Source organism: Danio aesculapii, chromosome 9, assembly GCF_903798145.1.
Source record: "Danio aesculapii chromosome 9, fDanAes4.1, whole genome shotgun sequence".
Taxonomy (NCBI): Eukaryota; Metazoa; Chordata; class Actinopteri; order Cypriniformes; family Danionidae; genus Danio; species Danio aesculapii.
Genome location: NC_079443.1, coordinates 26527094 through 26554694, shown reverse-complemented (window position 1 = coordinate 26554694; position 27601 = coordinate 26527094). Strand labels below are relative to the sequence as shown.

Sequence of the window (27601 nt, the reverse complement as noted above, 5' to 3'; positions counted from 1 at the left end):
CTCCCTGGAAGTTTCTAGTATACCTTGAATTAGCCTGATTAGCTGGTTCAGGTGTGTTTAATTGAGGCTGAAACCAAAATATGCATCACACTGGCCCTCCAGGATCGATTTTGGACGCCCCTGTTATAAACCTTTAAACAGTATACACGAACAACAAATATTTTGTTATAATTTTGTTTTATTAGATTTAAGGCTTGTATCTGAAAAACTGAAGAACTGAAGATGGAGGATAAAATGGAGGATCTTACAGGCGGTATATTGAATACAAATCAGCCAAGAACTAAAGGACATTTCACTTGTTGTATTTGGGTTACATTAAGCATTTCTTAATCAATAGCAATGACTTTTCATTTACCAAACTAATTGATCAATTTATAGGAATAAATGAATTATTAATCACTTTCTAAACCCTGATCTGATTTGTAGTTAAGCCAAAAGTAGTTACTGCTAATCCCTTTTTGTTCTTGTGCACAAAATAACTCTTTAGTTAATCTGAAATTCACAAAAATAGCTTAAGAAAAACAAACATGTACAAACACAAAACATAATACACCTCTATGTAGAAAACATTCACATTTCAGATAAGAACAAACATGTGTCACTGGAAGAAAGCTTGAAAATAAACAGCTACAGAAGGAAAGCATTCGACTGCGTTAAGATGGTGTTGTAGATCTGCTGTTGTTGTCAGAGATGCTCATGTGCTCTTCATGGCTCACAGATCAAAGTCTCCACAACAAACTTGTTTTCAAAATGGCGGATCTTGTGGCAGTTCAGAGCCTCGCGCTTCTGCATACCTGTACAAAAAACATGCAGTGGGAGTGGTTTTATAGTGGGCTGATATAGTTCAGATACACTTGACTATACAGCGAAAATACCCAGCAAACATTTTTTTGGTTGTTTTTAAAAGATGTCTAATAGATGTCTAATAGACGTCTAAACATAGTCGTCTTGGCTAAAATGAGGCTAAATTTGGGCTGTCAGTGAAAATCTAATAGATGTCTAAGAATAGGCTAAAACAGAAATAATCAGAATGAACAGATTATAGACTAAACTGATAAGCCATAGACAGATGATAAACAGAAATGAATGTCTACACATATAAAGTCTGTCAAATCTGTCTATCTGACCATTAGTTCTTATATGTCTATTAGATTTTCACTGACAGCCCAAATTTAGCCTTGTTTTAGCCAAGCTGTATCTGTTTAGATGTCTATTAGACGTCTATTAAACACAAAATTGTTTGCGGGGTAATAAGAGAAAATACTGTCACATGTGCTCATATGGTGTTTCCAAAAATGTTGGCTCTGTTGGTAAAGAAGAGCAAAGTTTTTTGTATAAACCCTGCTGAAGGCCCCTGTTTACTTCAAATGAAATGGAAGAATGAACTTAAATACATTATTTCAAACAAACTCTGGCGGAAAGGAAGTTCTTTTCTGGTGAGCTGTTCAAAACAGTTCACCAAAGCGAACTTTGGGGAGAGTTTGTTTAATTCTTAAACACCGTTGAGCTGCCATACGATTCTGTTTTCATTCCATGTGGGTCACACATGAAAACAACATCCAAGACAACAACACTAGCCACATGAATACGTTATCCACACATGTATGATCGCTCACAGAGAGCTTTTAAAGACTCAGAGGGCATCACACACTGAAAGTGCAGAAGCTCACCTACTTGCACCACATCTTTACTATGAGTTTAGTGTCTGTCCGCACAGATGCTTATGAAACTCTTCATCTCTCTAAACTGCCATTGTTGTGTTTAGGTGTACATGCGAGCGGCGTGACACCTTCACAACCACACCTACTGCAGCACAGGGGTGTCGAAGTGTTTGAAACAGTACACCGTCACGTGAGATGCATCCCAAATGGCACCCTATACACTATGCACTTCTGCACTTACACATTCAACATCATAGTAAAAAAAACATTAGTGTTCGATTTGGGACGACACTACATACATATACTAAGTGGAAATTCAAACCATTTCCCAGATGACTTTTGATGGTTCCCAAATTAGTGAAATAAATGACCAAACTACCACATAACACCTGCCATGAGTAGAACTGCATTGACCATCAGGAGGTGCTATAATCACTCTCGTAGGAGAAAGCTCTGCCCCTTCTGCTACATGAGTGCGTGAAGTGTTCATCATTCCACACTTCATTTTACCGATTGAATAAGTGCATCATCTGGGTTCTTAAAGTGCACTTATTCTTTTTAGAGTTTTCAGTGTGAACACACTACTTACACTATTTATACTACAAAATGGCGTAGAATAGTGCATAAGTATGCGATTTGGGACGCACTTTTAGCCTTTTCCAACTTCTTTCTTTTTGCCTTCTAATGAAAAAGAACTTCATTTGAAGTGTACAGGGGCCTTAAACAACATGTGGTGACATCAGTGGTGTTTCGAACTTTTGTTCCCAAGACCAAACTCAGATTTATTTGACCACTAAACCATCCTCTTCCAGGATGATACATGAAAACTTCTTAGCTATCGCACTGCTATTTTTTTAAAGGGGTGACCGGATGTCTATTTTTAACAACTTGATATAATCCTTAATGAAAATCTGTAACATACTTTGGGTAACATTTCTCAATGAAAGTGTGAAAAAACAACAACAAGATGTTTTATCTTGTCAAAAACAGCTCAGATCACAGCAACATTCCCTGCTTGTCTCTGTTAATGATGAGTTACTCGTTGACGTGTTTGCCGTGAATGAGAGTTTGGCCTGAGCATTTCCTTGGCTGTATTCCAGTCCAATGTTTTATGCCCTTCACTTGCCCACTTGTACGTCATTGATTACGTTATACAACTGTCCACTACTGGCGGAACATCTGAATGGGTCTAAATGGAATGCCCTCTAAACCCTTGAGCACTTGGGAGGTAGGCTGTTGTGAAGTCACAATCGCATTGCATTCTGGGACGTATAGGTGCTGGAGTAGACATATGACGCAACAATTACCATTTACATTATTCAAAACAAGACTCAAATCTCACTTATTTAAGGTACCTTTTAATACTTAGCTGTATCTAAGCGATTGTTGCATATACTTCTATATTATTTCTCTTACTGTTTTAATGCTCTTGTTTTATTGTACGGTGTCAGAGTTTCCAGAAAGGCACCTTTAAAGGGCACATAGTTGACCTCTTTTTTATGATTTAATATTAATATTATGGTTCTTCTGAGTGTGCCAGTTTAGGTTCAGTTTAAAACACAATTCAGATTTTTTTTATTATAATGTGTTAAAAAGTGTCATGTTGGGGGCGTGTCCACAGTTCGCTGATTTAGGGGTGTGTTGCTTCACATGTAGACTAGTTTCGGCTTCCCGCCCAACGTAACAAGGGGGCGGGGCCATGACATGAAAAGAGGAGGAGAGGATCAGCATTCAGTCGTACATGTAGGACTCTGACACAGACCAAGCAGAAAGTACAAAATCATTTGTGTCTTTGTACAGTTTTACAGCCGACTGTGTGCTAGTTTCAAGTGCCGAGCTTGTACACAGAAACTAATAACCACGCACACTGAATTAACTTTGACTGAGGCACCGGATGCGCCGCTTGAAGCCATGACACGGCACACCAGACACTCTCTGTGGCGCGGCAGAGACATGAAGTGTCCCGAATCGTCCCGCCACGCATTTTTGAATTCTAAACATAGGTTTCTGCAGCGGTCCACGGCGCCCAGCCGTCGACTTGAGTGTACCCTGATAGAAACCTATGTTTAGAATTCTAAAACGCATGCTAGTTAAGCTCACAGGGAGCTTCTGGGATCGCGAGAAATGCAAACAGCTGAAGTATAAGGTAGACTCAATGAGAAGTACACATGTTTGCAAACCTACCTAATGATACAACCAATAATTCCGATTAGAGTGATAATGTGGAGAATACTGCTCTTGTGTTGAGCCCAATGAGCCTTGCATCTAAAAATAGAGCTAGCGTGTTCCTTTAGTGATATTGCTTCGACTCACGCTGAAAATGGCGGACGTGAATCAACAAACTGAGGATATGATGACGCGCCTGTCAATCAATATTGGTGGTCGGGGGGACCGCACTCCTACGTAAAGTTGCGGTCGGTTTGAAAACCGCTCCAATAGGTCCACCGTTTTTTATGTTGTTGAATTGTAAAAAAGGCACTGGGTGTGCTTATATCACCCCAATATGACGGTTTATACACCATACATGCACATATGTCTGTCCAAACAGCTTGAAAAGTAGATTTTTTACCATAGGTGCCCTTTAAATAAAATATATTATTATTATACATTTTTTACAACGTATCCATAATCCTGGACCAGGCCGCATCCTGAGCTAATGGTGAGGCGGTCATTGAGTGTTCTCCAGCCTCCAGTGCCTAGACTGCAGCTCTGCACAGAAAGTTTGGTCAGAGGAGAAATGGTTGTGCCCAACTGAGCCTGGTTTCTCTCAGGGTTTTTTCCTTCACTTTCGTCAATTGATGAAGTTTCATTCCTCGCCCCTGTTTCCACTGGCTTGCTTGGTTTGGGACTTGTGGAGCTGCGCATAGATAGATGTGCTCTTCAGTGTTTGGACTTACAGCAGTGAAAATTGAACCAAACTGAACTGAACTAAACTGAACTTCAACTCTGAAAACTGAATGACACAGTTTCAGTGTGCCAGAGCTTCTATGTTAAGCTGCTTTGACACAATCTACATTGTAAAAGTGCTATAAAAATAAACATGAATTGAATTGAAGCAGACTCACTTCCTCTGTCAAAATCAAGGGATCAAGGGTATGTCCATGTAAGCTCCCCTCGTTCACTTGATAAAGTGAAATGTACTTGACAGTTAGGATTCCACCAAGGGGAAGTTTGTGAAGTGCGTGTCTAAAAGTGGAGTGAACCGCAGCCCTTATATTTACACCAATGTGTAAAAGAGGAAGTCATGTGGTACAATTTTTTCTTCTCAGTCTTCCAGGGGGAAATACACTTCGCTCATATGAATTCAAAGTGGTGCCAAAACTGTGCTTCCCATAGATTTAACAAAGATATTAGTTTCAAATTGTAATGTGGATGCAAGTGTTTTTGTCTCAAAGACAGCATGTTTCTTTTGTTAATATGACAGTTTAACAAAAATAAGCGAATTTCCCTGGCTTCTCTGCTGATATTCATCAAGCCAATATTAGTGGAGGACTGTGTTTATGGAAAAACATACACACTGTTTATTGTGTACAGTCTAATTAAGTGTTGGTTTGTATTCTCTCACCCAGAATGGTGTCTCTGCGCTGCAGTCTGTACGTGTCTTTGTCTTTGCACATGTTATTGATGTAATAGCCCAGATCACTGGTGTCGTCAAGCTTCTCTGTCACCATCATCTCTTCATGGATCAGGTATGTCTGAGGAAGATACATTCCTTCCTGCAAAAACACACACAAAGTTAAATTAGAGTGAAAAAAGACTCAAGAATCACTCACTGACTTGTGTTTTATTCTGGCTGTTTACCTTGATGTTGACCAGGAACTCCTGAAAGTCCTTTGGTGGCATTACAACTGAGGTGTTGAGAGTGATGATGTAGCATTTGTCCAGATTCAGGTCGAGATAAGCAGTCAGTCTCTGAAATTCACACACACCTTCTTCAGACTAAGAGCATTATTTTAAATATAGAATTAAAGATACTACTAAATATTAAACTATTCAATTCATTCATATTATTCATAAAACTGAAGGAAGACCAAAAAAACCAAAGGATTGGTCACTGAAAACCCCTTAGTGACTCATTGAGATTTTGTGGGATTTTTTCATTTAAAATAAATTCTGGTGATATTCGTATCATTTAATTTATAGTAAAACTCCTATGTAATCATTGTTTTTGTATAATTAATATTCGTCATATTTAGACAAATGTTTAAAATATGATTACCATTTTTTGCTTGAATATCATTTTTAAATGTAATTTATTCCAAAGCTACTGTACATTTAACCTAAAAAATGTTCTGTGATCTGGGAAACACATAGCATACTAATTCCATTATATATTCTAATTTTACTAATGCGCTGATATTTAAGGCATTGCTTTAACACAAAACATTCAAATGTTTTTCACAAAAACAACATTTCAGAACAGAAGTTAATGTGTGCTCTGTTTGCGGTGGATACAGCTGTTAGTTTGGGCTGATGAGTTAATCAATTTGATTAGCTAATATGTTATCATTTATCAATATGTTAAGGGGCCACAAACAATTAATTAGCATAGCCTAAAGCCGCGGTCACACTAGAGTTTGAGCATGCAAAATTCTGTTGTACTGTGATGCAAAAAGAGGCGGAATTAAAAAAAGATGATTAGACATTTAAAAAAGTGAGCGATTGGTCCATCTTTTAAATTTCTGTTCAGAAAGGTCATGTTTTGATCTTGGATTGGTCTCACATTATGCAATTTTGCAGGTCAGAGTTCACCAAGTTTGAACTTTGCAACGCAGCGAACTGAATAGAAGTCTATAGAGTGAAAAATCCAGTGTGACTGTAGATTAACACTATGTGTGTTTGTGTATGGGTGTGCATGTGTGTATGCTTTAAGTCTATGTTGTAAAGACAATGTCCCAACAAGGTAAATATGTATTAAATATACTAAATAATTGTAAATCTAGCTCCTCATTCACACTAGCTGCGACTTTGTAGCTGCCTGTCGCTCTGGGAGGCGACCTGCTGCAAACGCAGATCTGTGTAGGTCCACAGCACAAATACAACCAGCCTCTGAGCTTGCTGAGAGAGGATCATATGAGCTCTACTGGTGCTCCTATTGGCTGTTGCTCAAGAAAGTCGATCTTCATTTGCATAAAGTTTGTCGCTCAAGTTGACAGAGGTCGCCAGAAGTCACTCACTCTCTGTTGAAATGAATGGTCGCTTGCAGTGTTGCCAGATTGGCCGGTTTTGAATTTGATCGAGCGGGTAAAAAATGGCGGGTTGACAGAATTTGGGCGATTTTGAAACAAATTTTATATAAATTTTTTTTTACAAAACGTAACTGTGTGCTCTTCAGTTAATAGTGACCAATGCATAGCACAAACTGCGTTAGCCCACCCCAATCAGTTGAAGGAAAGCAAATCTGACTCCCCTTCGCATGCACACATAAATATCTGACTCCCTTCACATGCATGAGCTTTACGCAGAAACTCACAGCTGTTTATCATAAACCTTTATCGATCATTTTCCCCGGAATTGACAGCAAGAGTGAACATAGAAACATTGTCTGCTTGACAAGCAGCACTTCAATGTGTTCAAAAAATGTAAAACGTCAAATGGGACGAATTTACGCTATAATGCATCTACATGAATCCATACTAGGAATCCATAAAGCTGCTGTGAAAGCTGGAACTTCTGTGTCCTGCTTCTGTTGTTTCAAACAAGTCATCGTTTTGGCATCGAGTTGCCAAATAAATTATTTTTAGGCTCACCAGATTTACTAGAGACACATTGGAGCACACTATACTATATCTAATACAAACAATTTATAAACTATATAAATATCATCTTTAAACAAATAAATCTACAATATATAGGCGAATAAGTAGTGTAATCTACAGAACAATAAGTGCAGTGTTGTGATGTGATCCAGTTGTGTTGTCATTTTAGTATTGTGGTTCTGTGACGGCTGATGTTGGTTGCTGTATGGTTAAAAATGTGTGACAAATAAAATAACTAGGCTAATTTCTGATTTAAATAAATTAAAATAAAATAATAATCTAATGTTTTGGTCATTTTTGGGGGTTTTTGGGCAGTTTTCGACAGCTTTTGGGCTGGAAAAAGTGAGCTATATCTGGCAACACTGGTCGCTTGTTGCTCTTGGTGTGAATGAGGCTTTAATATCTGCTCAGTTTGCGGTGGATAAAGCAAGAGAGCTGTTTGATTGGGCTGATGAATAATTAATATTGATAAGCTAATATGTCATAATGTCTTTGCAGAAATAAACCTAAACTTCAAGGTGCCACAAACAATTAATCTGCATAGCCTAACACTGTGTGTTTGTGTACACTTGCGCGTGTGTGTATGCTCTACTTTAAGTTATGTTGTAAGGACTAGATAAATAAACTAAATAATTGTAAATCTGAAAATGCAGAACCATTTCTATGAGGGTTAGTTTTTGCTTTAGGTTTTAGTGAGTAGAAAACCCATTTTGGTATGTATAAAAACAATCAAAGTTTCCAAAACATTAAAAGTCCCCACATAGATTAGCTGTACAAATATGTGTGTGTAACTGTGTATATTTGGTATACCATGGTGAAGTCGTGCAGGATGCCAGCTGGATCACTGTCTTTGAACTCTGGCACTGGCACACTGATGAGCTCCACCTCATCATCTTCAAAAAAGCTGACATTCTCCTCAATCAGCCTCAGCGGTGCTCCAATTTCCAAGTCCACCTCCTCATTCAGCTCATAGTCTTCCTCGTAGTACTTCAACCCACAGACAAACACCTGGTCCGTCTGCTCAATTTTGTGGAGTGTACACAAAAAAAGAAAAATGTAGCTGTAACATATCTTACAATTTTGACTTCTTTTTATATCTCCCAACAAATCTCTGATGAACAACAAAAATCAAGTATCATCCTGCTAATTTCACCCAGATAATGGGCTTTCTCACTATATACTGTTGAAATATTTAGGATTACACTTAACGAAAGAAACTTTGACACTAGCAGATGCAAAACTGAACCCATTTTAATGAGAATTAATGATGATTTACACAATAATATGATTTTTATTTTAGGGGGAGACATGGTGGCTCAGTGGTTAGCGCTGTCGCCTCACAGCAAGAAGGTCACTGGTTCGAGTCCCGGCTGGGTCAATTGGCATTTCTGTGTGCATGTTCTTACTGTGTTCACGTGGGTTTCCTCTGGGTGCTCCGATTTCTCTCACAGTCCAAAGACATGCGCTATAGGTGAATTGAATAAACTAAATTGGCCATAGTGTATGTGTGTGAATGAGTGTGTATGGATGTTTGGAAGGGCATCCACTGTGTAAAACGTATGCTGGATAAGTTGGCGGTTCATTCTGCTGTGGTGACCCCTGTTGAATAAAGGGACTAAGCCGAAGAAAAACGAATGAATGAATTCATGTTAAATGACCTTTCCATGTTGGTTTCAGTCAAGTGGCAGACATGCACTATTCATTTATTCATTTTCCTTCAGCTTAGTTTCTATTTCAGAGGTCACCACAGCGTAATGAACTGCCAACTATTCCAGTATGTTATATACAGCAGATGCCCTTCCAACCACAAGCCAATATTGGGAAACAGCCAAGACTCATACACTATGGCCAATTAAGTTTATTCAATTCACCTATAGCACATGTCTTTGAACTGTGGGGGATGCCGGAGCACCCGGAAGAAACCCACACATACACGGGGAGAATATGCAAACTGCACACAGAAATGCCAACTGACCCAGCTGGGACTTGCTTTGAGGTGACAGTGCTAACCACTGAGCCACCGTGCCGCCCCCAGACATGCACCATTTGCAGTTATTATATGGTTAGCTGTATTTGCATTTTAAACCAGATCTGTGGCATGTATCTGGGTCACAACCTACCAGTTGTGAATCACTCTTTCATGACAGGTTTAACTCAATGTCCTCCACTAATATTGGCTAATATAAGCAAAGAAGACTGTGTGGAAATGTTTAACTTTTTGCTTGAAATATTAACAAAGCCAACTCTGCGCTCACTGAGAACAAACAACTGCAAACACAGCAGAGTTTTACCAAAAAACAAATATCTTTGTTAAATATATGGCTCCCATTGGTATTGGTTCCCATTCGAATTCATTTCAGCAAAAACATTTTTGAAGTATTACCTAGAACACCTAGTGACTTATAAAATATAAAATATAAAAGTGTTCAACCGTGACCTTCTGTTTCACAGGGCTTTACATACGAAGTAATAAACAAGCCAGACTCTCTCTCAGTCATACGTCAGAAAAACTCCAAAACTCCTCACTACATAACCGTAAATTATTTGCAAGGGTTTTAACAAAAACCAAAAGCAAACTCAGGCATCTTCAGTTTTTTTCCTTAATAGTTTGAGCATAATATTTAACAATATGCTTAACAAAAGATACTTCGACACTAGTAGATGTAAATTTGAACCCACTTTTGATAAGAATTAATGATGATAGACAGAGGTGGAATGCTGTCTCTTTCCTTAGCCTTAGTCACTCAATTGACTCAAAGATGTACATTCTACCATGCTATCTATATCTATTTCCTATACAATTATATAACCTGTAGAAATTCAGCTTAAAAGCTTTACACTTGTTTGGCAAGGGAAAAAAATAAACAGGATTAAATTCAAAACATTACAGCTCACAAATGGAAGAAGGAGATTACCTTAAGTTATTGATCATTTCTATGCAGCCCAGACTAAATCTTTAATAATATGTGTAACCCAACATCCCAATCTAGGTGGAAAGATGTCAAAATCTCTATAATAAATGATCCCCCGATTCAAGCATTACTGGTACATACAATTTTTGGGAAGATTAAAAAATAGGTGCAATACCAAAATCCAAAAAGCTGTTACATGATAAAGAATAGAACTTTTTATTAACTTTTTATTTTTATTTCACATGACTTTTTAGAGCTAAACACTAAGGATTTGGGCGAGGGGGAGCTTGAGCTCCTCCTCCTGTAAGCTGTTTTAATGCATACACCCACCCCACCCCTAACCCCAACCCCAACCCTCAGTGACATCACTCGTAGAAGAAGTGCAAGGAAGGAGAAGCTGGAGCTCAAACTCCCCCTTGCTGGAGCTCAGCTCTGCCCAAGTGACTCTGCAGTGAGCACTACTTGGAGGATTTACCATTCTTTTCACACCAAACTATTTCCTTGCCTCAAATTTAGAAAAAATGCGTTAAAACAAGCTAAATATAGCAATATACATACACTTTTTATTCATTTAAAAAAAAAAACATTTCTCATTTATCTAACACTATACACAGTAGTTTGTCCAGACTAAAGGACCCAGATCATCAGATAACCATAGATAAATGGAGAGTTAATCTCCTAATAAAGCAATGTTATTGTAAAGGATGATAATTACCGCATATTTACAAAAATAACTGTAAGCAAACAAAGCAGGTGAAAACCATTCTGTGTGCGATAGAGAAAGGATGATCACGTGCACACGGTTAACGTTAGCCCCAATAATAATCTGTTCAAACAACCGTAAAAGCAAAAGCGGCAAACGCTGCTGCTTGCAAAAAATCTGGAGCTCTTGAAAGCAGCAGGGCTGTGTGTGCACAAGCACCGTTCTCTCCCGATCTATTTCAAAGAGAAATGATTGCACCAGTTGCGTTTCCAGGCACAGTTGTTTTGCGCAAGGAAATGGGAGCCTTTAAGCACTCGCGCGCACCACATCAGCTGTGCCTCGCTCACAACGTCAGTGAGCAAGGATCGCCTGTGTCTCACCGTGCGCCTGATCATCCTCTCATTTGGTATTCACCTGCTTTCTTTTGCTCGTGCGAACAGTCATCAATCGTGCTGCTTCTTGATTCTAAGAGAACATTTGTATGCATATTGACAAACTGTCATAAATTTAAATTCTAATCTTAAGGGACGAGGCAGCTCTGGCAATTTTAAATTTATTTTTAACCAGCTAAAGTGGCTAGTGGGGGTGTTTGTCTAACCTGCCACAGCTGAAATCTACCCGCATTTGACAGGCTGGTGGGTGTTAAAGTCAAGCCTTAATTATAAAAATATACATTATTTAGTAAATTACAGATAATTCAATGCTGCCTTTGACCCTAAATTTAAGCCAAACTGTATGAATTGTAGATTCAATAGTTCTGAAAATGAATAAAAACATATTATTACCTCATGGGAAAAAGAGAGTTAGAAAACTTTGAGAGTTTAAAGAAAGAATACTGCCTTTAAAAATCAGATTCAAATTTTTTTGCGCAAAAGATCCAAAGGTTAAACAATTGACACAATTTTTTTCCAGCCTTCTTTGCTCATATTTACCAAGGGTGTCAACAATAGTGGAGGACACTCTATAGAAAAGAATGAAAGTAAAATTAAACATCAATGCAAAATGAAACATGGTATTTGTTACGTTTTGTTGGTGATATAACCATGGTTACATTGATTATCTCACCTCTAACACATAGTACCTATACAGATAGGCTCCTGCCACCACAACGCCAGAAAGCACAAGAGTCAATCCCAGACAGAAGCACCAGCACCACACCCGAGACTGATGACGCACCGGCACCACTGCCTCAGGGTCCTGCAGGACAAATCACACTCAAATTAGGACCACAACCATATACACACTGTTTCAAAAGATTTTTGGAAACAAATTATGATGTTTATACAACGAGAAATTCAGTTAGTTTAAAATGACAGTGAAGACACTTATAAAGCTTCAAATAAATAGTTTTATTTAGACAGTCATTTATAGCCACGGTTTCTGCAGCACAGTATTCACGAAAATATCCAGAAACTGTTTTGAACAATGATTATAGTAATAAAAATGCATCAAATCAGTACATCAGATTTTAAAAGAACATGTGACATTTAAGACTGTAGTACAGATGCTGAAGAGACCAATTAAAAACATCCATTTCCTCTGAATTTACTGGACTATTACCTATGTTTTTGACTTAAGTGTTAATATTTGTCCTATATAGATTGTATATAGTCATTTCAATCTTTTTTTTTAATAACAAATAATTTTATTTGTTGTTGTTGTTTATCAGGGTTATTCCACCAAATATTTATGCTTTTATATTTTTTAATACCAAAAATGAAAAAGGGCGTTTTTTTTAAAAATGTGTGTGTGTCTGTGTGATAGTTGTTAAATAAGAATGGTACTATTTTTAAGAAGCATATAAACAACAAAGCATATATTTTTAGGAAACAACCTTGAATAAAAGCTCAGTGTGTTAATGTTTATATGAGTTATTTTTATTAATTTTAAAAGGAAACAATATGATTATCATCTGTTTTCTCTGTTAAATTCAAATCCCGTATTTCTAGGAACTGTTTTGACCTTCTACAGGCCTGACCTGAACAGCCTGAACCTTCAGTTCTCTAGCTGTAGACATTCACACACAGCAGACAAACAGGAGATATCAGCCTACAATCCAGCTCGGATAAACCCATAGTTTGTTTGTAGTCTATCTAGACAGATATTATGAGAAATTGAAATGTTGAGAAAAACATAAGAAAAAAAAGAAGTGAGATTCTCTCTGTATCTCCAACCAAGAGGTGTTGACTTAAAGCAGTTTGGTGTTTGTCAGCAACTTCTGCAAAACTCAGCAAAAAGGAACATTTATTTTCATCTACCAAATGCTTCCTGACTCAAACAATAACTGCACACATAAGCTTATGCATGAATTGAAAGAGAAAGCTATCTCTATCTAGATCAGGTGACCAACAAAACAAAAAAGAGAGACACACAGAAAACAACTGTAGGCCCCCTTGTTAAATATATACATATTTAACATTATTTTTACCATGTTATTTCATTGACGTCACTACACAGGCCTTATTTTGAATACATGGAGGCGAGTGTTGGATGGCCTTGACGAGGAATTGCAGGTGGGAGTTTTATAATGCTTGTAGTAACATTGCCTTCAGCCATTTCCTGATTTCCCAGTTAAATTAAATACAGTTTTTCTACATTACCAAACTTTACAGAATGCTTGCATTTTCTGCTTTGTTTTATTTTTTAGTATCCTTGGCTTTCATTTTTGAATCCTTATGCAATGCATTCATTATCCTGAAAATTGCTTGCATCATGAACATGTTTAAAAGTGCACACGTTAAACATGCCTCAACGTGTCTGTCTTTCACAACTTATGGAAACCTCTCACAGATATAACAGTAAAGTGTCCTGTTAGTCAGCGCGAAGATATTCTTGTTTGCTATCTCTCTGTAATTGCAAACATAAGAAACTGTGTTTTAGATATGAGAGTGGTAAATGTTTGTTATGATGATAAATATAAAAAAGTAAGTTGGTTACATTAGTTATCAGTTTTCATATCATTTAATTACAATTTTGATAGTGGCGTTTTACGTGTCTCATCTTGTATGCCTCATACCTCAGAACAACTGTCTACAAATCACATTTGGGACTACTTAATCATAATAATAGTGTTAAGAGTCTTAACTTCTTTGTCTTTGATTTATTAAAATGTATTTTGAAAAAATTAAGAATAAACTCCACGTCATGTGTGGTGTTGTATCAGTCTTCCCTTGTTCACATGCCATTCACAATACCCTGAAATACTTTGTTGTGTACACTTCTCAGAGAATTTCTGTTAAAACTGAAAGCATCTGCTGTTTATTCATCTCCATTCTCATTTATAAATGGCTTTTTATCCTTTGTTTCTTTTATTTTAACAGCCTGGCACTCAGAAGCCTTGACAAACTGGCCACTATAGACTTTCTTTGATTTCTTCATGATTTACTGTGGACTGTATACTTTCTTTAAGAGTTATTTATCAGATTTTGTCCTTTAAAGTACACAGACATTAAAAATGTAATGTCCACCTGCTGTATATTTCTGCTGTCTCTATCTTATTTCTTTGAGAGGGATCGTGTAACACTTTTATTATGTAGTTAATCCTTTTTAAATATACAACAAATAATTAAGTCTCCTTTTCAGCATACAGAAAAGCAAAAGACAGATGCCAACACAAACACACACACAGAGACAGTCTGTTCAGGCAGGTCTCTCACACCCTACAAATACCAGGAAATTATGTTTGATAACATGCATACCTACTGTATACATTTACCATGATTTCTGTCAAAATACCATAGTAAAGAACTACCATTACATCAGCACAGCTACAGTTTAAGTAAGTTATTATTATGTAAATTATTACCCCCCCCCCCCCTTGAATTTATTTTTCTTTTTTAAATATTTTCCAAATTATGTTTAACTGAGCAAGGAAATGTTTACAGTATGTCTGATAACATTTTTTCTTCTAGAAAAATTGAGTTTTATTTTGGCTAGAATAAAAGCAGTTTTTGATTTTTTTAAAACCATTTTAAGGTCAAAATTATTAGCCCCTTAAAGCTATATATTTTTGGATAGTCTACAGAACAAACCATCATTATACAGTAACTTGCCTAATTACCCTAACCTGCCTAGTTAGCCTAATTAACCTAGTTAAGCCTTTAAATGTCACTTTAAGCTGTATAGAAGTGTCTTAAAATATCTAGTAATTTATGTACAGTCATGGCAAAGATAAAATAAATCAATTATTAGAAATGAGTCTTTAAAACTATTGTGTTTAGAAATGTGTTAAAAAGTTATCTCCGTTAAACAGAAATTGGGGAAAAAAATAAACAGGGGGGCTAATAATTCAGGGGGGCTTATAATTCTGACTTCAACTGTATGTGAACATTAGTCAGTAATAAGAAGGGATACATTCCAGTAATTTCTATGTTTAAAAAAAGATTATAATATAAATGGACTACACCACAACACTTTAAATGAACTAAATGTAATTATTTAAAAAAGTAAATAAACAGTAAAGCATTTTTGACAATGCTTTTACTTGTATTAAAAAAACTCTTTAAATAAAGGAGTTGTCAGTTTAATTTATGAATTAAATGAAGTAATAACAACTTTTTTTGCCAGGATATAACTCTGAAAGAGTGTTAATCTGTCTGACAAACTTTAAGCTGTCAGCCATTTTATAACTCTTTTCACTGATCAAAGTCTGACGCGCAACCATGAACAAAGAAAACACTTCTGTATTTGAGATGAGATATCTACTTCGCTAAAGGTAATAACAAATAAGTAAACTTATAACCGGACTAAAATATTAATTTTACGAATAATATTTCTCAAACGCGATTACGAAACAGAAGTACTGTAAATATAAAGCAAGATTTGTTAATAACAACGTAACTACATTACCTGTTCTCCGTTAATGAGGGTTTCCTTCTTTGGATCCTTTAGGGCAAAAGCCTTGTTAAAAGAAACTTTAACCATTCTGAAAAGTAAGTTGCTTTTTTTCCGTGAGAAGTGCGACAGAGAGCAGAGAGATCGCAAAATGAAAGTGTTAAGGTTCCTGATCAGCAGCAATGTTTGTGTGTGTGTGTGACGCACATGACAGATCTGCTCGCGCTGCCTCTAGTGACAACAAAAACCACAACACCTGCACTACAGCATTTAGACGAGCACTTCTAACATGTGCACTCTCCAACTAATAATTACTTAAAAAAATACGAGTTAGTTCAGTTACTTTAGATATGAACATCAACTGAATTAATGTCCTATAAAGCCATAATGGGGTCTAACGCCCACTAGAAGACTCAGCACAATTCCAGGGGTCTGTAATATTACTTGTAAAAAAAGGTTCTTGAGACTAAACAAGCTTTGAAATAAACAATACATATTAAACTCTAATTGAATTCAGTCACCAATTGGAATTACAATAGCTATGTTGTTTGTAACTGTTCATTAGCAGTGATGGAAAGAGTACTGAAAAATCTAACTCAAGTAAAAGTACCATTATTTGGCCGAAAAATGTAGTGCAAGTAGAGTGAAAGTGTCTTTTGTAAATATTACTCAAAGCATGAGTAAAAAGTAGCTTTTTAAAAGTGCTCAAGAGTAGGTGGTAGTGAATATTACACTGTGAAAGTCTGATGCATTCAATAGTATCTGGACGCAGACTTGGATTTGTAAGCTGAAACTGCATATTTCAGAGATGCAATGTCAGACACAATGCACTCAATGGAGTTAATGACGTCACTGTGAGGGGTAGGGTTAGGGGTGGGGTTATGTGTAGGCATTAAAAAGCATTGCATGCCATGCTTTGATTGCAACTGCACCGAGTCTGCATCCAGACCCCTCTTAATCCGTTTACATGCAGTTTGTGCTTGTATGTGAAAACGTAACATTCTGTAGTGCCATTTCAGTCATCATACAGTAGACATTCATCATCTTCTCATTAGTGGCATGCAGTCTAAACAGTCTCTGGGTCATTGTGTGTGACAATTCTGGACATCTTCTTGGACACTTTTAATGCTTCTCGATGATAAGCTGCATCTATGAAGTGACTGAAGGTTAAAGAAAGTAGGGGAGTAAAGGTACTGATATAGCACTAAAAATGTACTCAGATAAAAGTAAAAGTACATATTTTAAAAACTACTTAGTAAATTACAACTTCTGAGAAAACTACTCAATTACAGTCATTGTAGTATTTGTAATTTGTTACTTTACACCACTGTTCATTAGATAAAACCAGACACGTTTTTTATCTAACAGGTTGGCATGGCTTAGAGTTAATAACACTAAAAATGTGACATTTTAACACTGTAATAACACTAAAAATGTGACATTTTAACACTGTAATAACACTGAAAATGTAACATTTTGTGTTTTAGGGCAAATTGAGAAAATAGTCATACTTATGTTTTGAGGTCAAATTAAATGATTTGGAAACTAAATTCAAAGGCTTATAATGGAAACATACTAGGCTATGCCAAAACAAAATCTCACTGAAGTCTCTGTTTTTAGGTTTATTCCTCAGATTTTTTTTTAATAAAGAATATTTTTAGAGCAGTATTCACTAGTCTGTAGTTTATCATCCACCTCATGGCCACCTTTTCCCAATAATGTGCTTTTTGTTGTAAGGAAGTTTATGTTTGTTGTAAATAAGGGTGTATTTATTCATTTGCACAGGGTAGGCTAATAAATGGTTTGCTATCAACTTCTTGGAGTCACTAGTAATAAATTAATTAATAAATTAAAAGATCATGATCTTAAATAAGTCTTTTAAAAACATAATTCAAATTATTCTTGAATAGGTGACATGGTGGCTCAGTGGTTAGCACTGTTGCCTTACAGCAAGAAGGTTACTGGTTCGAGTCCCGGCTGGAGCAGTTGGCATTTCTGTGTGGAGTTTGCATGTGCTCCCTGTGTACGTGTGGGTTTCCCTGGGGTGCTCCGGTTTCCCCCACAGTCCAAAGACATGCAGCATAGGTGAATTGAATAAACTAAATTGGCTGTAGTGCATGAGTGTGTGCGTGTAAGAATGATTCCTAAATCAAACAAATCTTCGTTTATATATCAGCAGGTGCTATAAACATTACATCAAACAACATAAATGAGATTGCAACAGTAGCACATCCATAGGCTATATCTGAACAATATAATAACAGTTACACAGCCACTATACTTGCAAACAGATGTTCCAGCAGTTTTTTCGTCGTGTTCCTCAACTGTGACGGCGGTGTTTGTGCGTTGCGGTCCTTCTGCCAACAGTCGTCGCTGTGTGACTCAAAAACATCTAACGCTTTTCATTTACCACGCATGCGCACAGAAAAAGAAACAATCATGGCGGCGGCGGCAGCAGCGGCAGATAAATCTACGAAAGAAAGGCTTTTATCCACTCTGGATGATATAGAAGTTTTATCCAGGTTTGTCCTCACATGCTCAAATAATTTAGACGAAAGATTACTATGACGTTGTTTTTGTGTGTGTTTAGCTGTTATAAAGCAGAATAATCATGTCCATTCATGGTATTTCCCCAGTGATGTTTAAGTTGATGAGTTAGTTAACAATTGAACAAATAGAGTAGTTTTATCTCATACAGTGAAGTGTTCTCCGAGTAATACTGTATTTTTACAGTACTGGTTATCTCTCGCGTCTTGTTTTTCATGGTGTTGTTTTAGAGAGCTGATCGAGATGCTGGCGCTGTCCAGGTCACAGAAACTGCCCTCGCCTGGAGAGGACACACTGGTGAGAGACAACGCTGTTTACACACGCAGGCATACACACACACATGCCCTATATCCTCACAAATACATCTTTGGAAAACTTAGATATTTAAAATAAAGGCTGAAAGATTTCTGTCCTCCCAAACTTCCTAAAGAGATCAACAGCATTGTTTTGATAACCTAAAGTTGTAGTACCTAAGTGATTATAAATAAGATAATGATAATCGACGTCAATAATGTAATCTTGATGACCTTTATTTATTTTTAGTTATTTTGACCAATTGTCTTTATATGCTTTAAATGACAACATAATTTAGACTTGAACATAAATATCATGAGCATTTTGCGCAACCCCCCCCCGCCCCCCCCCCCCCCGAAGTTTTATTTAATCGCGTATCCATAAATTGTCAATTAAAATGGTCACACTTTACAATAAGGTTTCATTAGTTAATGTAATTACTAACATGAACCCATTATGAACAATACTTAAACAGCGTTTATTAATCGTAAATCAACATTTACAAATGCATTATTAACATCCAAATCCATTCTCCTTAACATGAACTAACAATGAACTGTGTTTTCATTAGCTAACATTAACAAATACTGTAGTATACTGTTTGTTTGTTCGTATTGGTAAATGCATTAACTAACACAACATTATTGTAAAGTGTGAACTATAAAAGAAACTAAGAATTTCCTGTTTGCATTTTATTTTTTTCCTTAAAATGGTACGCACTACAAGTAAAACTACTTATAAATGAAACTTCAGTAAATCTGAAATAATTTACTCCAATAGCATGATGTGTTTGTAATCAAGCAATCTGATTAGAGGCATTTAAAAATACATATATAATTGAATTACTAATACTGGAGAAAAATGGTGTGGGTTGTTTGAACAGATACTGGAGCTGTTAATACAGAGAGATAAAGAGTTCCAGGAGCTCATGCAGACAGCAATTGAGCAGGGCAGAGTTCACCAGGAGATGCAATCACTGGAGAAAGAAGTTGAGAAGAGAGACAGTGATATCCAGCAGCTCCAGAAACAACTCAAAGAGGCCGAGCATATACTGGTGAGTATCATTTCATTCTTCCAGCACTGTGCAAAACAAAATACTACTTCACTTTAGGGCTTTAGGATGTTGGAAAAAACTGACATTGCAATATTTTCATTCACTGCGCTGTAAATGCAATTTCGTCCAGAGACTTGAATATCTTGTAAAGCTTGAAATTATTGTATAGGGTAGTGTATCTGCATAAAATATCATTTTAAAATGATGAGCATAGTTAAACACAACAAACAAAAGTTGCAAATAAACAAAGGTTTATAAGATTCTGTGGAGTCAAACAGTATTCAGAAGCAGAAATAAATAATCACTATATTATAATAATAACAACAACACTATATCGTTTTAATTGAATACAAATGTACAAGTTAGCTCAATTCTTATAGTCAGACCTTAAAAACAGGCAAATAATAAACTTTCACTAGAAGGTTAAAATTTGAAATTACTCCATTAACTGTAATGTTTGGTCAACTATAATCCTGACTAAATCGCAGATCCTTGCGATGTGACTATTGCGGACTTGCATGTTGCGATATCAATGCTGAAACGATATATTGTGCAGCCCTACTTCATAAAGATTTTGTGCTGCTAAACATTTTTAATGGTTACACTTTACTAGAAGCAATTTTGAAACTGCATTTAATAATTAATGGAGTAATAGTGGACTGTCAGGTTAGTAGAATAATGAACCTGAAAAGCTATTTGTAGAGTAACCAGTAAAATATATGTTGAGGAACCATCAAAATAAATGTTATAATAAGCTTAGCTGACAATCTGTGCTGTTCACAGTGTTAGATGGGCTGTAGTTGCAAAGTGATGACAAAATGCCTGAAGGGAGTGTAACGGAAAATTTTAAATGTTTTTTTTATTTTTTATCTGAACTAGAGTGAGCAGCCAGCTGCAGAGTTTCTTATCTTTGTTGCAAGCTTTCTCAACAGAGCAGAGACATCTCCCCCTAGAATTCAAGGACATGTTAGTTTAAACAATTTCTCATTGGTGTTTTATTATCATTACTGCGAAGTGAGAGAGAAATTAACCTCTCTGAAGCATATACTTCACTTACTATTGAGGGAGTGCAAAGGATGTCATTTTGTCACATTAAATCAATTGATTTTCTATATTGATACTGAGACTTGGGTTTATAATTTCTGGATTAAAATTGATGGTGTTAAATATTTATTTATTAATTCTGTTTTGTGACTTTGGGGACGTTTCATTTGAAATGCTAGCAAAAACAGCTTTTTACAGATGTTATTTATGGTTCTTTTATAAACATACATTTTAAAAACTAATTATATCTCACAATATTTATCACTTTAAAGTGTCTTTATTTTAGATATTATATGTACTTAGTATAAAAGAAACAGTAAATCATTAACCATAAAATAACCCCTATTTTATGGTTGACCCTAAGTCTATAATAAATACACATTAACTGAAATTGCTAATATGTAATGAAATTAATATTAGTAGTAACTAGGGCTGCACAGTATATCGATTCAGCATTGATATTGCAATGTGCGCATCAACGCAATGTTGAGTCTGAGCTATAAATGACCAGGAGCTACAGAAAACATTTGTAGAGTCACTGCTAAGTTTAACCAGAATACAGTGAGGGTTTCTAATTTGCCTGTGCCACATTTGGGAACAAAAAAAAAGATGTTTGACGGTTTAACAAAGTTTTTTTGTATTTAATTATTTTTACGATTCATACAAAAAAAAGTTTTTCTTATTAAGAATTTTTATCTTGTTTTTACTCCAAATATATATTATCTTGTTTCTACTCCAAATATATATTATCTTGTTTCTACTCCAAATATATATATATATTTTAAAGTGAAAACAAGGTTATTTCACCTACCCCATTGATAGATAATTGTGCTTGTTTGAAGGAAATTCATTTTAACTTGTATCTACTGAAGGTGAAAACAAATTAATATTTTACTTGCTCTAAGATTTTTTAGAAATAATAGAAAGTAAAGAAAAAGACCATTTGCATTGTGATTAATAGGGTTGTGGGATTTGGGGAAAATATATAATTTAGATTTTTTTTTTTTTTTTTTTACAGATATTTTGATTTGTGATTAAATTTTGTAGTCAAGCTTCAGCTCAATAATCTGTATTGTAGCTTCTTACTGCCAAAATGCGGTTATTGTTAAATAAAAAACTTAAAAGATATTAATTTACTTAAACATTTATTAAATGTTCAGAAATGAAATACTCATTTCTCTCTAGAGCAAACAGTAAACACAAATAAAATGACCTTACCTTACTGTAAACAAGTTGAACTCAAATTAGGGAGGTAGTGTAGCTTATTATAAAAAAAACTTATAATAATTATAAAAATACAGAACACTCAGCAAACTAATATGGCGGAAATAACTCTGAAATCGTACTTTGCTGTTACTTGCTACTAGATTGAGTGTCACTGGCAATACTTTCAGTTAACCTTTTGGCAAGACACTCATCACTCAGTTGTGCTCACTCAATTGCTAGTAAGACTATCACACACAGACAGCAGTCACGCATTTGCTCTGATCAGGGGTAATGAAATAAAGCAAATATATTTCATATCACAGTCCCTCGCGTTAGCTAACCGCAACATTCCAAATTGCGATTCGATTAATTGCACAGCCCTAGTGGTTACTCAATTTCCATACATAAAAACTCCCCAAAAAATGTCAAACAGAGCTATTCAAACCATCTTGTGAAATTGTATTTATATCGCAATATTTATTGCAGCAAAATAAAATATCGCAATTTCAGATTTTTACAATATCCTACAGTTCTAGTAGTAACTAATAATATCAGCACATGCTCTACATTTACATCATAACAAAGACAACTTATAGGTAAAGTTCACCCAAAAATGAATATTTTGTCATCATTCACCACTTGTTTTATACAAACCTCTTCGATATCCTTTATCTGTTGAACACACAGGAAAAAAAAGATATTTTGAAGAATGCTGGTTGCTGGCACCCATTGTCTCCACACTAATTTATTTCTTCCCACTATGGAAGTCAATGAGTGCCAGCAATCAGCATTCTTCTAAATATCATCTTTTCATGTTCAACCGAAGAAAGAAGTTCATAAACGTTTAAAACCTGAGGGAGAATAAATGATGAGGTAGTTTCCATTTTGGGGCAAACTATCACTTTAATATGAACAGTAGCCCACCCCTCTTGTCAACATAAACTACCACTTATAGATCAGTTTTGCAATAATTATATTTTTCTTTTTTTCATCAGGCCACTGCTGTCTATCAAGCTAAAGAGAAGCTGAAGTCTATTGACAAAGCCAGAAAAGGTATTCTTGTACTTTTCAAATGTTTACTGTATGCATATACTGGATAAGTTGGTGGTTCATTCTGCTGTGGCGACCCCTAATGAATAAAGGGACTAAGCTGAAGGAAAATGAATGAATATATTCTTTAAAAAGCCACAGGATGTCTAAATTGCATTGTTAAAAGAGAAGTTTTATTGGTGTGTATTTTGTAATACACATTTTACAAACACCCTAAGAAGTATAATCATTTAGTTCCTCTGACTTTCTTTCAATCTTTTTAAATGTAATGATATCTAGAGCAGAACAGAAATTGAAATTAGAAATATAAAAGAAACGTTATTTGTAATAGCATGTATTATAAACAACATTTATTGTAAGCACCCAAGTTTAATGATGTGTTCATTTAAAGCCAAACTGAAAATGCTTTTAAAACACCTTCTAAAAGTACTTTATTAAAGTAAAATGTATGTTTAAAGGGGTTAAAAAATGTTACATGTATTGCAGAAAATATGGGAGTTAGCATTCAGCCATAAAGACTCGCACTGCACAGTCAAAAGCCATCAAACTAGTCTGGAATATGTCGGATAAATTTAGTTACCCCTGTCAGCGACTGAACATGTTTGTTCTGTGTTAATGGGGTACAGTATATTCACACGGACTTTTAATTTCAGTCATCCCATACAAAATCACTGCGTGTAAGTTCTGATTTCTTTGAACAGCAGCGATCTACACTGCCTGCATGAGATGCAATATAAAGTAGGTATCAGACCAAACAAGAAGCACTGCATTAAATAATATTTTATATATTAGTTTCTGCGCTAGCCTGCAGCTAATGACGGCGCCTGTGTTTAAACTGGTTTTCATCTCTTTTTACGCTTTAACAATCAAATGGATGCTTAAGTCTATTCAACTGATTAAATTTTAATTACATTACAACATCAATGGTGTAAAAGGAAGCTTGTGAAATTGAAAATAGTCACATAAACCTTTTACTGGAAGTTGAAAAACACTAGCTGTGCATATAGCCCATTGGATCGTTAAATGCCTAATTTGTTTCAGAAAAAGGCAACAAATTGATTTGATCTGACCAGAGACCAGCTTCATGAAAGCATCTTTTTAGCCCTGAGAAGGATCTTTCAAAAAAAGATTTAATTATTGCACATGGCAATTGTTGGGTTATTCTTCAAAGCATTCTAAATATATTTGTACTGCTGTCTCTGCGGTTGTGTATTGGCCTTAAGACTGAAATGCAAATAATTGTATTTTACTTAATTTAGTATTAAGTAAATAAAACACAAATATATGAAATTAAAAACTACTGTAGTAAAAAAAAAAAACTAAGTAAAAAAGTAAAACCTAATCCTGTCTCTTTCTTTTTTGTCTCCACCAGGCAGTATCTCTTCAGAGGAGATCATCAAGTATGCTCACAGAATCAGTGCCAGTAATGCAGTATGTGCTCCTCTAAACTGGGTTCCAGGTATACAGACATTACTGTGCTTCTTTATATTTACTTGGTTCATGTTTACACCTGTTGTTAAGATGTGTTTTATCAAAGCATTATGAAATGGATGCGCATTTGAACATGCTAATACCAAGTAGGGCTGGACAATAATTCAAAATCAATATGTATCGCGATAGATTTTTTCAATAACAGTGGTATGATTTTTAAATCCGTTTCTGGTATTTCGATATAAATTAGCAAATACATTTTATTATAAATCTAAAATCGTATACATTATCACTTGTCACTGAGTGACGGTTAGTGCTCAGCCATTATAAAGAGCATGATCACGTACATCACAGACATGCTGCCAGCACTCAGCAGTTGGTTAAGCTCCGTCGCAAAAAGTTTTAGCTACAAAGTGAGTGCGATGAATACGGAGGTGAATGAACAAGCCGCCACAAGTAAGAATGCAGATGAAATAGTTGATTAGAGAGTAAAGACTAATGCAGTGGTGTGGAAGTGGTTCGGCTTTTTCTAAGTTTCAATAAACTTGTTTTCGGTGCTCTGCAGCTTCAAACCAGCGGTGTCAGAAGAGAAGGCAATGAAGCAAACACAGATGGCTATGAGGCACCGTGTAGGATTTAGATCAAACTTGGCTCCTCAACACATACATATACACCTATTAATTACTTGCATATACACCTATACTATTGAATGTTCAAAACATGTATGTAACTTGCGCATATACATATAAACTTGATGCATGCATACACACGCATATAGATATAAACATGATCCTTGCATAAACACCCACGCTAACACACGCACGTACAACTCAATCCTTGCATAAACACCTAAATTAACACTCACATACACATAAACTCGCTGCATGCTGGCATATAGCACTCGAGCAAACTTACAAAATAAAATTCACAAACACATTTATCAGGAATCGAGTTATTGCAAAGCTGATGAAATAGAAAGAATGCGATTAATATAGGTATTCAATCTGTTAAATAATGAAAATGTGTTATATAAAATAATATAAAATATTAGTCAACATAAATAGACTATATAAAATATATAAGAAATATTTTGTTAAACCTTTTTAAATTAATTGGGTAATTACATACACAAATATAAATAGACAGATAGAACCCTTAAAGGGTGTTCAAGATGAAAAGCAACCAGAACTGAATATACTCAAACAACTATTTTTCTATTGCAATAATAATGTAGCCTATACTTTCTGATTTTTTTTTATTTATAATTATTATTCCTTTTCTATGTTTTTTTTTCCATGTGAATTGATTGGTAAGTATTCAGCATATACAAAAAAACGCTGATAAAACGTTTCTGTTCATCACGTTGGTCAAGCTAACCCCATGAACTATATATATATATATATATATATATATATATATATATATATATATATATATATATATATATATATATATATATATATATATATATATATATATTTATTCATTTATTTATTCATTTATTTGATAGTTTATTTAACATTTCTTGTTTGTAAAGGCTAAATACAAATAAAAAGTGAACATGCATTTTTTTGTACTGTTTTTATAAAAAAAAGAAGTTGTGAGAGCCTGGAGGTATTATAGACGTTTGCAAATTCAGTTTGCAGACATTTGTGGCTACAGACATCTATTGTGTGGCAGTTTTTTCCTGGCTTTTTAATATTGTCCATATCTATATCGGAATTCTATCGTATCGACCGAAATTAAGAAATATATCGTGATATAAATTTTTGCCATATCATCCAGCCCTAATACCAAGTGAAAATGGTAATATGCCTTGGCTGATCACTTAGCTGAAAACGCATCTTAATACCAGGTTGAAATAGGGCCTAAGAAACATTTTCCACTTATTTGGTTGGTTATGTGCAAGCTCTTATTGTGTGTTTGCGTGTGCATAGGTGACCCTCGCAGACCGTACCCTACTGATCTGGAGATGCGCAGTGGAATGCTGGGTAACATGAGCAACATGTCCACCAATGGTGTTAACGGACACCTGCCTGGAGACGCATTGGCTGCTGGGAGATTACCAGGCACGTCCACTCTTCTGTTCAAGAAGCCCATTCTTTATTTCTTCTTTGTGTTTACTTTTTAGCTGAATTATACGAATGTTTTCTTGGTGTGTTGTTTGTTTGTTTTGCACCATCATCCATTTCGCTGTTGTCCCACCTTCCTCTCTTAGATGTACTGACCCCACAGTATCCTTGGCAGTCCACTGATGTTTCCATGGGGATTTTGCCTCCTCACCATGGCAACGATTTTGGCCTAGAGCCGCCTGGTCATAACAAGGAAAATGAAGATGATGTGGAGGCCATGTCAACAGATTCCTCCAGCAGCAGCAGTGACTCTGATTAAGTGTTAGTGTGTGTGTGTCTGTGTGTTTGTGTGTGTTCAGAGTTTGTCCACCTGTAAAAAAAGTATGTTGTCGCAGCAATTTCCGGCTTGTGAATTTGGAGATGGAGATGGCAGCATAAAATGCCCTGAGGAGGACCAAACATGCAGAGGTTCACTCTTAAACAATCCCTCATTGGGGCTGGTTGTTTTAACAATATGCTTGTTATTTCCTTCTCTGAGTGCCTACAGTCATCATTTGTGTGAATAATTTTATCCCACTGGCCTCAAATGTCACCAAGTCATTGTTTTCATTGTGTGAAGCGTGACGGGCTCGTTTGCATTTATTTGCATTACTGCAATACATTTCTGGCGCACTGTTGGAATATAAATAGCAATGTAAATACCTCTGAACTTTCAGACTCTGTAAATAAAACTTTCTTTTTTAAATTAAAATAGTTTTTTTGTTCTTATTAACTGTGAAAGAAAGACACTGTACTGTTTAAAGAGCACCTATTTTACCTCTTTGGCAAGATGTAAGATAAGCCTTTGCTGTCTCCAGAATGTGTCTAAAGTTTCAGCTCAAAATGCCCATCAGATTATTTATTATAGCCTCCAGAATCTGCCCATGTTGTCTGAGGACAGGGTAGTTGTTTTGTAGCCTGTGGCTTTAAATAAAAATGAGCTGCTTCTCCTCGCTCACCGTTCCCACATGCGTGTCTGCTTCTCTTCACGCGTTA

The 27601-nt window shown here is 35.7% G+C and overlaps 2 protein-coding genes across 2 annotated transcripts; one reads left to right on the top strand and one right to left on the bottom strand.

Moving 5' to 3' along the window:
• Nucleotides 1-160: 160 nt before the first annotated feature.
• Nucleotides 161-16049, bottom strand: itm2bb (integral membrane protein 2Bb). The gene is made up of 6 exons (XM_056465321.1): nucleotides 15884-16049; nucleotides 12101-12232; nucleotides 8231-8437; nucleotides 5463-5573; nucleotides 5227-5377; nucleotides 161-794 (listed from the first exon to the last, which is right to left on the bottom strand). Exons 1-6 carry the CDS (start codon nucleotides 15956-15958, stop codon nucleotides 706-708), a joined length of 765 nt encoding a protein of 254 aa, XP_056321296.1. The 5' UTR covers nucleotides 15959-16049; the 3' UTR covers nucleotides 161-705.
• Nucleotides 16050-18298: 2249 nt separating this feature from the next.
• On the top strand, nucleotides 18299-27317 carry med4 (mediator complex subunit 4). Its single transcript, XM_056464947.1, has 7 exons — nucleotides 18299-18390; nucleotides 18646-18712; nucleotides 19593-19763; nucleotides 23009-23066; nucleotides 24436-24522; nucleotides 26432-26563; nucleotides 26713-27317. The coding sequence occupies exons 1-7, from the start codon at nucleotides 18308-18310 to the stop codon at nucleotides 26883-26885; spliced, it is 771 nt and encodes a 256-aa protein (XP_056320922.1). The 5' UTR covers nucleotides 18299-18307; the 3' UTR covers nucleotides 26886-27317.
• Nucleotides 27318-27601: the final 284 nt, after the last annotated feature.

What these genes read in the sequence shown, in the direction of transcription:
- itm2bb (XM_056465321.1), bottom strand. Translation starts at nt 15,958, where the DNA reads ATGGTTAAAGTTTCTTTTAACAAGGCTTTTGCCCTAAAGGATCCAAAG. An exon ending in CCCTCATTAACGGAGAACAG is followed by an intron (nt 12,233 to 15,883) that starts GTAATGTAGTTA and finishes TTTGTCCTGCAG; the next exon opens with GACCCTGAGGCAGTGGTGCC. An exon ending in ATAGGTACTATGTGTTAGAG is followed by an intron (nt 8,438 to 12,100) that starts GTGAGATAATCA and finishes AAAATTGAGCAG; the next exon opens with ACGGACCAGGTGTTTGTCTG.
- med4 (XM_056464947.1), top strand. Translation starts at nt 18,308, where the DNA reads ATGGCGGCGGCGGCAGCAGCGGCAGATAAATCTACGAAAGAAAGGCTT. An exon ending in CGCCTGGAGAGGACACACTG is followed by an intron (nt 18,713 to 19,592) that starts GTGAGAGACAAC and finishes TTGTTTGAACAG; the next exon opens with ATACTGGAGCTGTTAATACA. An exon ending in TATTGACAAAGCCAGAAAAG is followed by an intron (nt 23,067 to 24,435) that starts GTATTCTTGTAC and finishes TGTCTCCACCAG; the next exon opens with GCAGTATCTCTTCAGAGGAG.